At 43.6% G+C, this 13,113-nt stretch overlaps 1 protein-coding gene across 7 annotated transcripts in view; it reads right to left on the reverse strand.

The window, feature by feature from the left end:
• LOC130116659 (platelet-derived growth factor receptor beta-like) overlaps positions 1 to 13,113 on the reverse strand; it is a 143,236-nt gene that overhangs the window by 35,238 nt on the left and 94,885 nt on the right. For 6 of the 7 annotated variants that reach the window (XM_056284639.1, XM_056284641.1, XM_056284640.1 and 3 more), the window contains 3 exons: positions 7,385 to 7,521; positions 5,285 to 5,403; positions 1,265 to 1,387 (listed from right to left, as the gene is read on the reverse strand). In XM_056284639.1, the coding sequence (XP_056140614.1) occupies positions 1,265 to 1,387; positions 5,285 to 5,403; positions 7,385 to 7,521 (379 nt within the window). The remainder of the gene's footprint in view (positions 1 to 1,264; positions 1,388 to 5,284; positions 5,404 to 7,384; positions 7,522 to 13,113) is intronic. The other variant, XM_056284638.1, reaches the window with a different exon arrangement.

Here is a 13,113-nt window from a genome sequence, read left to right on the forward strand (position 1 = left end):
GACAGCTGTTGTCCTTCTCCTTTCTTCGATCGGCTGGTGCACTGTTTGGGGTCTTCCTGGCTTTGACAAACACCCAGTTGGGACAACCACACTTAACCAGGGCCTGTTTAATGTGGGATTTCTCCCCTTCCCTGGCCGCTGTGTCATCTGTCGCCATTTTACAAAGCTGTGATTACAACATTCCCCAGTCATCTGTGAATAGTACACATAGCCACTGTAACTCTAGTTACTGGTCACACCATATCTGCATATGAAACTGATTGTTGGTTTGAGTCATTATGCCACTGTATTGTTTATAAGGGTGGGGGTACCTGTACATGACCTTTGAGTTTGTTATTTTATTACACAGGCATTGACGGTTATTCTGTAATGTTTTCCGATGACGTTGTGATCTGTTGTGAGAGTAGGGTGCAGGTTGAGGAGAGCCTGAAGAGGCAGCATTATGCACTGGAGAGAAGAGGAATGAAAGTCAGTAGGAGCAAGACGGAGTACATGTGAAAAAGAGGGAGGACAGTGGAATGGTGAGGAAGGAGTGGAGGTGACGAAGGCATATGAGTTTAATTACTTGGGGTCAACTGTCCAAAGTAACAGGGAGTGCAGGAGAGAGGTGAAGAAGAGAGTGCAGGCAGGGCGGAGTGGGTGGAGAAGAGTGTCAGGAGTGATGTGTGACAGAAGGGTACCAGCAAGAGTTAAAGGGAAGGTTTACAAGATGGTAGTGAGACCAGCTATGTTATATGGTTTGGAGAAGTGGCACTGATGAAAAGACAGGAGGCGGAGCTGGAGGTGGCAGAGGTGAAGATGATAAGATTTTCATTGGGAGTGATGAAGAAGGACAGGATTAGGAACGAGTATATTAGAGGGACAGCTCAGGTTGGACGGTTTGGAGACAAAGCAAGAGAGACAAGATTGAGATGGTTTGGACATGTGTGAAGGAGAGATGCTGGGTATATTGGGAGAAGGATGCTGAATATGGAGCTGCCAGGGAGGAGGAGAAGAGGAAGGCCAAAGAGGAGGTTTATGGATGTGGTGAGGGAGGACATGCAGGTGGCTGGTGTGACAGAGGAAGATGCAGAAGACAGGAAAAGATGGAAACGGATGATCTGCTGTGGCGACCCCTAACGGGAGCAGCTGAAAATAATAGTAGTAGTAGTGGTGGTAGTAGTAGATTGAAGGTTGTTCTGCTGTTGCTTTCAGTGTAACAGAGTCCAAAGCGGAGCGATGAATAATGAATACTGGATCCAAATAGGTAATCTAAGTGACTCACGTTTCCCTTGGCGATGTAGTTTTGGTCCTTGGTGATGTCCCGCGCCAGCCTGAAGTCACAGATCTTCACTAATTTCCCGTCGGAGACCAGAACATTCCGCGCAGCCAAATCCCTGTGGACACACTGCAAAGAAAAGTGCTTTTTCCACCTCATCCAGATACAGGCTGGATCGCATGGATTCACAACAGTCCCATGACTTCCTTTGCATTTACACCTGCAGTTTGTCTTTGCACTGTGTCAGCATTATGATCAGATTCCAGAAAACGGGTGAGTAGGATGGTGGAAAGTGTCCACACACAGTGGACACTTTCCACCATCCAAAACTTCACCTTTGTTACAAGACTGGGATGCCCTTCCCATAGCCCAGAGGTCTAGAAGTAGGTCTAGAAGTAGTAGAAGTAGAGGTCTAGACATAGTTCTAGAGGTCACAAAAAAATCTGTTCAAGAAACTGATAAAAAAGTCTTCATTATACCAGGGAAGAAGTTTTCCAAATAAGGCTGCAGTGGTTTACGAATTTGTTTCATATTCATTCAGTAAAAAGCATCAGTTTGCAGAACATGACACATCTTTAATGGATGGCAGAGTCCTTTAGGAAGTGTGTGTGTGTGTGTGTGTGTGTGTGTGTGTGTGTGTGTGTGTGTGTGTGTGTGTGTGAATAAACTTCCGATGTGTTTTGCGTCTCGTGATTGTTTTGTTGTAGTGTTGTTATTCTATGTTAAGTCACTGAGAGAGCCATGAAACCGGAGTCGCATTCCATGTATGTGCAAACTTATATGGCCAATAAACATGATTCTGATTCTGATGTGCATGTACATTTTTGACTAGAGTACAGTTTTCTTCGACTGGAGTATATCTTCTAGAGTACATATTTCTTCTAGAGTACATGTTTCTTCTTGCGACTAGAGTACACATTTCTTCAACTTCTAGATTACATATTTCTTGAGACTAGGATACATATTTCTTGAGACTAGAGTACACATTTCTTCGACTTCTATAGTACATATTTCTTGAGACTAGAGTACATATTTATTTGGCTTCTAGAGCACATATTTCTTGAGACTAGAGAACATATTTCCTGGGACTAGAGTACATATTTATTTGGCTTCTAGAGCACATATTTCTTGAGACTAGAGTACATATTTCTTGGGACTAGAGTACATATTTCTTTGACTTCTAGAGCACATATTTCTTGAGACTAGAGTACATATTTCCTGGGACTAGAGTACATATTTATCTGGCTTCTAGAGCACATATTTCTTGAGACTAGAGTACATATTTCTTGGGACTAGAGTACATATTTCTTTGACTTCTAGAGTACATATTTCTTTAGACTAGACTACATATTTCTTTGACTAGATTACATCTTTACAGCTTTGACTAGAGTTCGACTACATCTTCGACTAGACTAGAGTATGGGTCTCTAGGTGATTTCAGTTTGTGTCTGTATCGGTCTATGGGAAATGGGTAAAAAACTCAGAAAATCTAAAGGGAGTGCTGTTGAGGAAGCAAAGAGATCTGTGCTTAACAAAGAATACGGCAAAATGTCAAACTAACGGACACATCTCATAATTTCTTCAGCTGTACATGTGGTCACATGATGAAACCACTCCAACATGCTAGCTAGCTTCATGTGGTTCTGGATCAGACTCTCAGGTAAATGCATCTGGTGTTTCATTCTAACAAGTAGAAACAAATGGTTGTTATTATCAGTAGACTCAGAACCAGTTAAATTTATTGGCCAAGTGTGCTTATGCAAACAAAGAATTTGAATCCGGTTTACCGTAACTTCTAGTACTTTCATAAGCTCTAGTACTTTCATATATCACACAAAAAAAGGGCAAAAAAGGGATAAAAAAGAAATAAAAAGGAGTACTAAATGCAATACTGGAGGTGAGTGTGTATGCATCACTACACAGAGTGTTGTTATGGCTGAATAATGCACAACAACACTAGGTGAGTCTATGGGAGGTTGGTTTGACACTGGAGCAATAACCAGAGGAACATTCACTGATTCTTGATTTCTGTTTTCTTTCGTCTGTCCACTACAGTGTAAAAAAAAAAACATTTCAGACACATTTTGTTTGTTGTTTGTGTTGTGCAGGTACATCTCAAAAAATTTGAATATTGTGGAAAAGTTTATTATTTTCCGTAATTTAATTCAAAAAGTGAAACTTTCATATATTCTAGATTCATTACACATAAAGTGAAATATGTCAGGCCTTTTTTGTTTTAATCTTGATGATTACGGCTTACAGCTCAAGAAAATCACAAATCCAGTGTCTCAAAATATTTGAATATTAAGTAAGACCAATCAAGAAAAGGCTTTATAATACAGAAATGTTGACCTTCTGAAAAGTATGTTCGTTTATGCACTCAATACTTGGTCGGGGCTCCTTTTGCATGAATTACTGCATCCATGCGGCGTGGCATGGAGGCAGTCAGCCTGTGGCCCTGCTGAGGTGTTATGGAAGCCCAGGTTGCTTTGATAGCGGCCTTCAGCTCGTCTGCATTGTTGGGTCTGGTGTCTCTCATCTTCCTCTTGACAATACCGCATAGATTCTCTATGGGGTTCAGGTCAGGTGAGTTAGCTTGGCCAATCAAGCACAGTAATACCATGGTAGTTCTGGCACTGTGGGCAGGTGCCAAGTCCTGCTGGAAAATGAAAACAGCATCTCCATGAAGCTTGTCAGCAGACAGAAGCATGAAGTGCTCTAAAATCTCCTGGTATATGGCTGCTTTGACTCTGGGCTTGATGAAACACATTGGACCAACACCAGCAGATGACATGGCACCCCAAGTCATCACTGACTGTGGAAACGTCACACTGGACTTCAAGCAGCTTGGATTCTGTGCCTCTCCACTCTTCCTCCAGACTCCGGGACCTTGATTTCCAAATGAAATGCAACATTTACTTTCATCTGAAAAGAGGACTTTGGACCACTGACCAACGGCCCAGTTCTTTTTCTCCTTAGCCCAGGTAGGACGCTTCTGACGTTGTCTCTGGTTCAGGAGTGGCTTGACACTAGGAATGCGACACTTGTAGCCCAGTTCCTGGGCACGTCTGTGCATGGTGGCTCTTGATGCACTGACTCCAGCCTCAGTCCACTCCTTGTGAAGCTCCCCCAAGTTCTTGAATTGGCCTTGCTTGACAATCCTCTCACGGCTGCGGTCATCCCTGTTGCTTGTGCACCTTTTTCCTACCACACTTTTCCCTTCCAGCTTTGATACAGCGCTCTGCCAACAGCCAGCCCTTTCAGCAACGACCTTCTGTGGCTTATGGGGTATTGTCAAGAGGAAGATGAGAGACACCAGACCCAACAATGCAGACGAGCTGAAGGCCGCTATCAAAGCAACCTGGGCTTCCATAACACCTCAGCAGGGCCACAGGCTGACTGCCTCCATGCCACGCCGCATTGATGCAGTAATTCGTGCAAAAGGAGCCCCGACCAAGTATAGAGTGCCTAAATGAACATACTTTTCAGAAGGTTGACATTTCTGTATTATAAGTCGTTTTTTTTATTGATCTTATGTAATATTCTAATATTTTGAGATACTGGATTTTTGATTTTCATGAGCTGTAAGCTGTAATCATCAAGACTAAAACAAAAAAAAGGCTTGACATATTTCACTTTATGTATAACGAATCTAGAATATATGTAATTCACTTTTTGAATTAAATTACGGAAAATAATGAACTTTACCACAATATTCTAATTTTTTGAGACGCACCTGTATAACAGCAACAAAACCTTGACAATTCCTAAACACTGTTGAATGAGCTGGGTACATCAGCACATTAATAATGAGAGGAGAGAAGTGAAAAGAGGAAAGAGGAAGAAGAAAACCCAACAAAATCAAACAGAACCAAATCATACTAAACCTAGCAGGAGTAAACCAAACACAAGAGGACAGAACCAAACCAAGCCAAACCAAAGAAAGTTAAATGCAACAAAACAGGGCTGAACAAAACAGAACTGAACTGAACAGGGCTGAACTGAATCGGGCTGAGGGCTACTTACATTTTTGGAGGACAGGAAAGCCATTCCCTGAGCGACCTGGTGGGAAAAACAGAGGAGGTCCTGGAGGCTGAGGAGAGGAGATTCACTGAGGGAGAGAGTAGACTCCTCTTGGCCCAGACCTGAGAAGAGGAGAGGAGATGATAGCTCAGATTAAAGGACAATTCAATTTTTACCATCTGGGTACTTTTCATAATATCAGTTGTGATATTTTTGTAGTAGTATCAGTAGAGTTGATAGTTTTAGCCGGTAGTATCAGTGTGAGTTGATAGTTTTGGCTGGTAGTATCAGTAGAGTTGATAGTTTTAGCCGGTAGTATCAGTGTGAGCTGATAGTTTTAGTTGGTAGTATCAGTAGAGTTGATAGTTTTAGCCGGTAGTATCAGTGTGAGTGATAGTTTTAGCTGGTAGTATCAGTGTGAGTGATAGTTTTAGCCGGTAGTATCAGTGTGAATTGATATTTTTAGCCGGTAGTATCAGTGTGAGTGATAGTTTTAGCCGTTAGTATTAGTGTGAATTGATATTTTTAGCCGGTAGTATCAGTAGAGTTCATAGTTTTAGCTGGTAGTAAAAGTGTGAATTGATAGTTTTAAGCTGGTAGTATCAGTAGAGTTCATAGTTTTAGCTGGTAGTATCAGTGTGAATTGATAGTTTTAGCCGGTAGTATCAGTGTGAGTTGATAGTTTTAGTTGGTAGTATCAGTAGAGTTGATAGTTTTAGCTGGTAGTATCAGTGTGAATTGATAGTTTTAGCCAGCAGTATCAGTGTGAGTGATAGTTTTAGCCGGTAGTATCAGTGTGAGTGATAGTTTTAGCCGGTAGTATCAGTGTGAATTGATATTTTTAGCCGGTAGTATCAGTAGAGTTCATAGTTTTAGCTGGTAGTATCAGTGTGAATTGATAGTTTTAAGTGGTAGTATCAGTAGAGTTGATAGTTTTAGCTGGTAGTATCAGTAGAGTTGATAGTTTTAGTTGGTAGTATCAGTGTGAGTTGATAGTTTTAGCTGGTAGTATCAGTGTGAGTTGATAGTTTTAGCTGGTAGTATCAGTAGAGTTGATAGTTTTGGCTGGTAGTATCAGTAGAGTTGATAGTTTAAGCTGGTATTATCAGTAGAGTTGAACGTTTTAGCTGGTACTATCAGTAGAGTTGATAGTTTTAGTGGGTAGTATCAGTAGAGTTGATAGTTTTAGCCAGTCGTATCACTGAGAGTTGATAGTTTTAGCTGGTAGTATCAGTGTGAGTTGATAGTTTAAGATGGTACTATCAGTAGAGTTGATAGTTTTAGCCGGTAGTATCAGTAGAGTTGATAGTTTTAGCTGGTAGTATCAGTGTGAGTTGATAGTTTTAGCTGGTACTATCAGTAGAGTTGATAGTTTTAGCCAGTCGTATCACTGTGAGTTGATAGTTTTAGCTGGTAGTATCAGTGTGAGTTGATAGTTTTAGCGTGTAGTATCAGTAGAGTTGATAGTTTTAGCGGGTAGTATCAGTATGAGTTGATAGTTCTAGCTGGTAGTATCAGTAGAGTTGATAGTTTTAAGCTGGTAGTATCAGTAGAGTTGATAGTTTTAGCCAGTCGTATCACTGTGAGTTGATAGTTTTAGCTGGTAGTATAAGTGTGAGTTGATAGTTTAAGCTGGTAGTATCAGCAGAGTTTAACGTTTTAGCTGGTACTATTAGTAGATTGATAGTACCAGTATTGGTTGGTAGTATCAGTATAGTTGATAGTTTTAGCTGCTAGTATCAGTATAGTTGATAGTTTTAGCTGGTGGTATCAGTAGAGTTGATAGTTTTAGCTGGTAGTATCAGTAGATTGATAGTACCAGTATTGGTTGGTAGTATCAGTATAGTTGATAGTTTTAGCTGCTAGTATCAGTAGAGTTGATAGTTTTAGCTGGTAGTATCAGTAGAGTTGATAGTTCTAGCTGGTAGTATCAGTAGAGTTGATAGTTTTAGCTGGTAGTATCAGTAGAGTTGATAGTTTTAGCTGGTAGTATCAGTAGAGTTGATAGTTTTAGCTGGTAGTATCAGTAGAGTTGATAGTATTCAGACAACTATCAGTTGATATTGTTTATATGAGTATTGGTCTTAGCAGTAGTTTTAATACCTGGCTGTATCTGAAGCGACTCATACACCGCAGGTTCGATCTCCGTATATTTGATTTGATCTCCAAGTTCCTGCATGGTGACATACTGCACACACTCCTCCTTATTCATGTCCATGTACCCCCCATCAGTGTCACTGCTGAGTAGAAAAACAAACAGAGATTCAACAGAGAGAGACCGAGACAGAGACAGAGAAAGACAGAGAGACAGAGACAGAGAGCAAGAGAGACAGAGACATAGAAAGACAGAGAGAGAGAGAGACAGAGACAGAGAGAGAGACAGAGAAACAGAGCAAGAGAGACAGAGACAGAGAAAGACAGAGAAAGACAGAGGGAGACAGAGAGAGAGACAGAGACAGAGACAGAAAGAGACAGAGGGAGACAGAGAGACAGAGACAGAGACAGAGAAACAGAGCAAGAGAGACAGAGAAAGACAGAGGGAGACAGAGAGAGAGACAGAGAGAGAGAGAGACAGAGAAACAGAGCAAGAGAGACAGAGACAGAGAAAGACAGGGAGACAGAGAGAGAGACAGAGACAGAGGGAGAGGGAGACAGAGAGAGAGACAGAGACAGAGAGAGAGACAGAGAAACAGAGCAAGAGAGACAGAGACAGAGAAAGACAGAGGGAGACAGAGAGAGAGACAGAGGGAGAGAGAGAGACAGAGAAACAGAGCAAGAGAGACAGAGACAGAGAAAGACAGAGGGAGACAGAGAGAGACAGAGACAGAGAGAGACAGAGACAGAGACAGAGACAGAGACAGAGAGAGAGACAGAGAAACAGAGCAAGAGAGACAGAGACAGAGAAAGACAGAGGGAGACAGAGAAAGACAGAGAGAGAGAGACAGAGAGAGAGACACACACAGAGCTTCACACTTAACAGGGAGAGAGACAGAGAGATAAAGCCTCAACACATGTATGTACACACTCAAAGAATCTAAAAATCTTTATCATAATTAACAAACCATTTCTCAAACTCACATTACAGTTCTCACATAAAAACACAAGATTCTTAAGTCAGTTCATTAGTCTGGGTGCGTAAGATGGCGTCGTTCGGCTTCCGACGTACGAGTACTTGCACAAGGACTTCCGGTCTGGTTTGTTGAGAGCAGAGATGGCTTTGAATACAGAATACACTTTGTCATTTGTACATACACACAATGAAATCCCTCTCTGTGCTTAACCCATGCTAGCTGTGTAGCCAGGAGCAGTGGGCAGCCGCCGTGCAGCGCCCGGGGGACGCTTTACCCCTGGTTTACCCATTCCGGGGGGTACTGACCGCTGGGTAGACTGTGCTCGGGGGTTTGAATTCAGTCACCTTCTCCTAGCCTTTGCCTAAAGACGCATCAACCCACAAGGCAGCAGGTGGATTTGAATTCGGAGTTCCCTTCTCCTAGCCCAGTGTGTTGGCTGGACTGGGCACCATGGCAAGTACCAAACAGGCGTGCAGGAGGACCAGGTCTATCAGTAGGGACGTCGTCCTTAGCCAAAGGGCCCTTGCCGAGGTAAGGCGCTACCCCTCTACAGCCTACGCTTGCAGTTTCGCGTCTTACCCAGGACAAATGGCTTTGTTTTACACTCGCTGTTTGCAGGACCTCCCTAGCATCACGGTCAGCATGTACATCGCATCATAAGTGCTTCCTCGGTAGCTCAGACCAGCAAAAAGGAAAAGGGGTTTAACATGTATATGTCGAGCTACATCGACAACTACGAGGGTGAATAACGGCATCATTAGAACTACGGCTCACAGGTAGCAGGTAACCTTAGGACACAAGCCATAATACATGACATGGTAGTTTCACACTGTACCTTCTGTACAGTTGTTAAAGTATAGCCCAGTACTTACTGCAGTCTACTACCTGTGGGTGTGTGTGAGAGAGGCATGGGGGGGGGGGGAGAGACTGAACAGGTGAGTTAATTTGGCAGGGGCGATTAAATGAAATGTTACAAATCAGACACACCTGGTGGAAAACCAAATGTCCTCATCGGAACCTGTAGCTGGACGGTCTCTAGTTGTTTCTGGAGCACTTCTATTTGTTTCCTCATTGACTTGTTTTGGGTCAAGGCATCACACAAAGCGGCAGGATTAGGAGCCGCGCAGTAGTCCTGCTCTTGCAGGCAGCTGCTGCCATCCAGCTCGTTATCAGAGGAGTCCAGAGCTGGCAGAGGGGCGCCAGCAGGACGCTCCCGGTGCTCCCACACACCTACCCTGGGTGCGGGTTTGGAGTATCATTCCACGCAAAGTGTGTTGGGACAGCTCCTTTCCTGAGCCCCCTTAACACACCTGTTGATGGCACAGCGAAATCACCCGGTTCAACATGCCCACTACACACTTTTGTACTCTTGGTGATGGTAAATGCATCCCTCCGAACCTTCACTAGCCACTTGGCTCTTTCCTCGCAGTTACTAGGAAATGAATGGAAATTTAGAAGATCATTATAGCACGCCGAATTTGCACACTGTGGCACACAACAGTCTCATGGAGCCTGAGTCACGACATTGATACTTGAACGCCCATTTTTGCCCTGTTTAATTCATTGATTTTCGGAGGAAATTAAGATTTGGACGGATAAGTTAGCAGCTAACTAATGATTTAGTAGGACGTAAGCATCCGGCTGTACCGGAAGTTCTTATGCAAACAGACACACCCGGAAGTTCTGCAGCACGACATTAATGCAGCCGAGCATATTCCAATTTCCCACTCTCATTAATGACGCACAGAACCCTTCCTCCCTCCATACTGCCTTAAAAAGGATCGTTCTTCAACAACCAACTTCTAAAAGAAATTTCCACCTTCAGCCGTACTACTACTGCTACTACTACCACTTTCGGCTGCTCCCGTTAGGGGGCGCCACAGCGGATCATCCGTTTCCATCTCTTCCTGTCCTCTGCATCTTCCTCTGTCACACCAGCCACCTACATGTCCTCCCTCACCACATCCATAAACCTCCTCTTTGGCCTTCCTCTTCTCCTCTTCCCTGGCAGCTCCATATTCAGCATCCTTCTCCCAATATACCCAGCATCTCTCCTCCACACATGTCCAAACAATCTCAATCTTGTCTCTCTTGCTTTGTCTCCAAACCATCCAACCTGAGCTGTCCCTCTAATATAATCGCTCCTAATCCTGTCCTTCTTCATCACTCCCAATGAAATCTTATCATCTTCATCTCTGCCACCTCCAGCTCCACCTCCTGTCTTTTCATCAGTACCACTGTCTCCAGACCATACAACATAGCTGGTCTTACAACCATCTTGTAAACCTTCCCTTTAACTCTTGCTGGTACCCTTCTGTCACACATCACTCCTGACACTCCTCTCCACCCACTCCACCCTGCCTGCACTCTCTTCTTCACCTCTCTTCTGCACTCCCCGTTACTTTGGACAGTTGACCCCAAGTATTTAAACTCATACACCTTCATCACCTCCACTCCTTGCATCCTCACCATTCCACTGTCCTCCCTCTCATTCACGCATAGGTATTCCGTCTTGCTCCTACTGATGTTCATTCATCTTCTCTCCAGTGCATACCTCCACCTCTCCAGGCTCTCCTCAACCTGCACCCTTCTCTCACTACAGATCATAGCTGCCCTCACTTCCTCCTTGCTAATCCACTGAACTTCCTGATTCACTATCCCTACATCATCCGACCTTCTCTCTCTCATTGTCTTCAGTCATCAGCCCCTCAAAGTACTCCTTCCACCTTCTCAGCACACTCTCCTCACTTGTCAGCACATTTCCATCTCTATCCTTGATCACCCTAACCTGCTGCACATCCTTCCCAGCACGGTCCCTCTGTCTAGCCAATCGGTACAAGTCCTTTTCTCCTTCCTTAGTGTCTAACCTGTCACGCAACTCACCATACGCCTTTTCCTTTGCCTTGGCCACCTCTCTCTTCGCTTTACGCTACATCTTCTTGTACTCCTTGTACTTCAGCTGAACTACTACTAGTCCTCATAAAACAACCTCTGGCTCAGCTGACCCTACTTCACCAAACCCTATTAATCTTTCCTGTCTTCTAAATTGCACCTTTGCTTGACCAAAAAGAAATTAAGCTGACCAAAAAGAAATTAAGCTGACAAGCCCTTCTTTTGTTAGCTACTGTATAAACGGGCCCCGCTATACACAGAGTAGAGATCAGGGTGATCTCTGTGGAGTCAATAGAGTGGAATGGAAGAACACCAGATAAAAATCTTCATACCACAGCTGTAGTTTTATTGAGGACAGACGTTGGGATACAGTTCATGGTTTCAGCCTGAAAAGGGGATTATTACAAAACTTGGTGACGATAGTTCACACGAGCGCCTACCCAATACTACAATAAAACCAGTCCTGCTAACATTTTGAGCGTTTCGTCGCAAACTTGTTTAAATCGTGAATTCTTTTTAAAACATTGCGAAACTCTACATATAGTTTGCCGGTATGGCAGGGAGCAGCATAGTGCAGAAGACGTGGGAGCTGACTAACAGCATGCAGGGAGTTCAGAGCATAGATGACATTTACAAATGTGACAAAAAGCGGCAGCTAGAAATCCTCTTTGCAAAGCCATGGATGAAGGACCACCACTAATTTCAAGTACTGCAAGATTTCAGCTCTGGTGCGGTTGAAAATGGTGACGCATGCCAGATCTGTAGGTAACTTGGAGGTGAAGGGTCTCATGCTGGGGAAGGTGGACAGTGAAACCATGATCATTATGGACAGTTTTGCCTTTCCTGTGGAGGGCACAGAGACCCGAGTCAATGCTCAGGCTGCAGCATACAAAGACATGGCTGCCTACATTAAAAATGCTAAACAGGTCGGTCGGCTAGAGAACGCTATTGGCTGGTACCACAGTCACCCAGGCTACGGATGCTGGCTCTCAGGCACAGATGTCAGCATTCAGATGCTCAACCGACAATTTCAGGAACCTTTTGTGGCTGTTGTGATCGACCTCACTCGAACAATATCTGCAGGGAAAGTCAACCTCGGCGCCTTCCAAACCCATCCAAAGGGTTACAAACCCCCAGATGAAGGACCCTCAGAATATCAGAAAATCCCCTTGAACGAGACTGAAGACTTTGGCGTACACTGTAAACAGTATTATGCCTTGGATTTACCTACTTCAAGTCATCCCTTGATAGAAAGCTACTGGAGCTCCTTTGGAATAAATATTGGGTCAACACAATAAGCTCCTCAAGTCTTCTCAAAAACTCTGACTATGCTATGGGCCAGATCTTCGACCTGTCTGAGAAGCTGGAACAGTCTGAGGCCCAGCTGGGTAGAGGCAGCTTCATGCTCGGCCTGGACACACAACAGGAAGTCTGAGGACAAACTGACCAAAGCAACACAAGACAGCTGCAAAACAACCATAGAGGCAATTCATGGTCTGATGTCTCAGGTCATCAAGGACAAACTCTTCAATTTATTCAACATATCTTCCACCTAAAACTGATCTAGGAGCCTTTTTGAGTTCCATCCATCCATCCATCCATTATTCAAACCGCTTTTTGAGTTCCCTTTTGCCATTTTTTTTTCTTGTGTGCTGTTGCCATTCTGCTATATGTTTAGCTCCTGAGGTTAGCAATATCAGTCAATTCACTTAGGGCTGCGTTTCTTTATTATTATTTTTTCTGCTTCTGTCAAGCATATTGGGATTGTACACATAATAAATATGACAACAACAAAAAAAACACAATAAAACTTGAGCGCCCCTGTTACGGAAGTGTTACATCGCAAAATGGACACCTAGGCAGCGATCA

Source organism: Lampris incognitus, chromosome 8 (assembly GCF_029633865.1).
Source record: "Lampris incognitus isolate fLamInc1 chromosome 8, fLamInc1.hap2, whole genome shotgun sequence".
Taxonomy (NCBI): domain Eukaryota; kingdom Metazoa; phylum Chordata; class Actinopteri; order Lampriformes; family Lampridae; genus Lampris; species Lampris incognitus.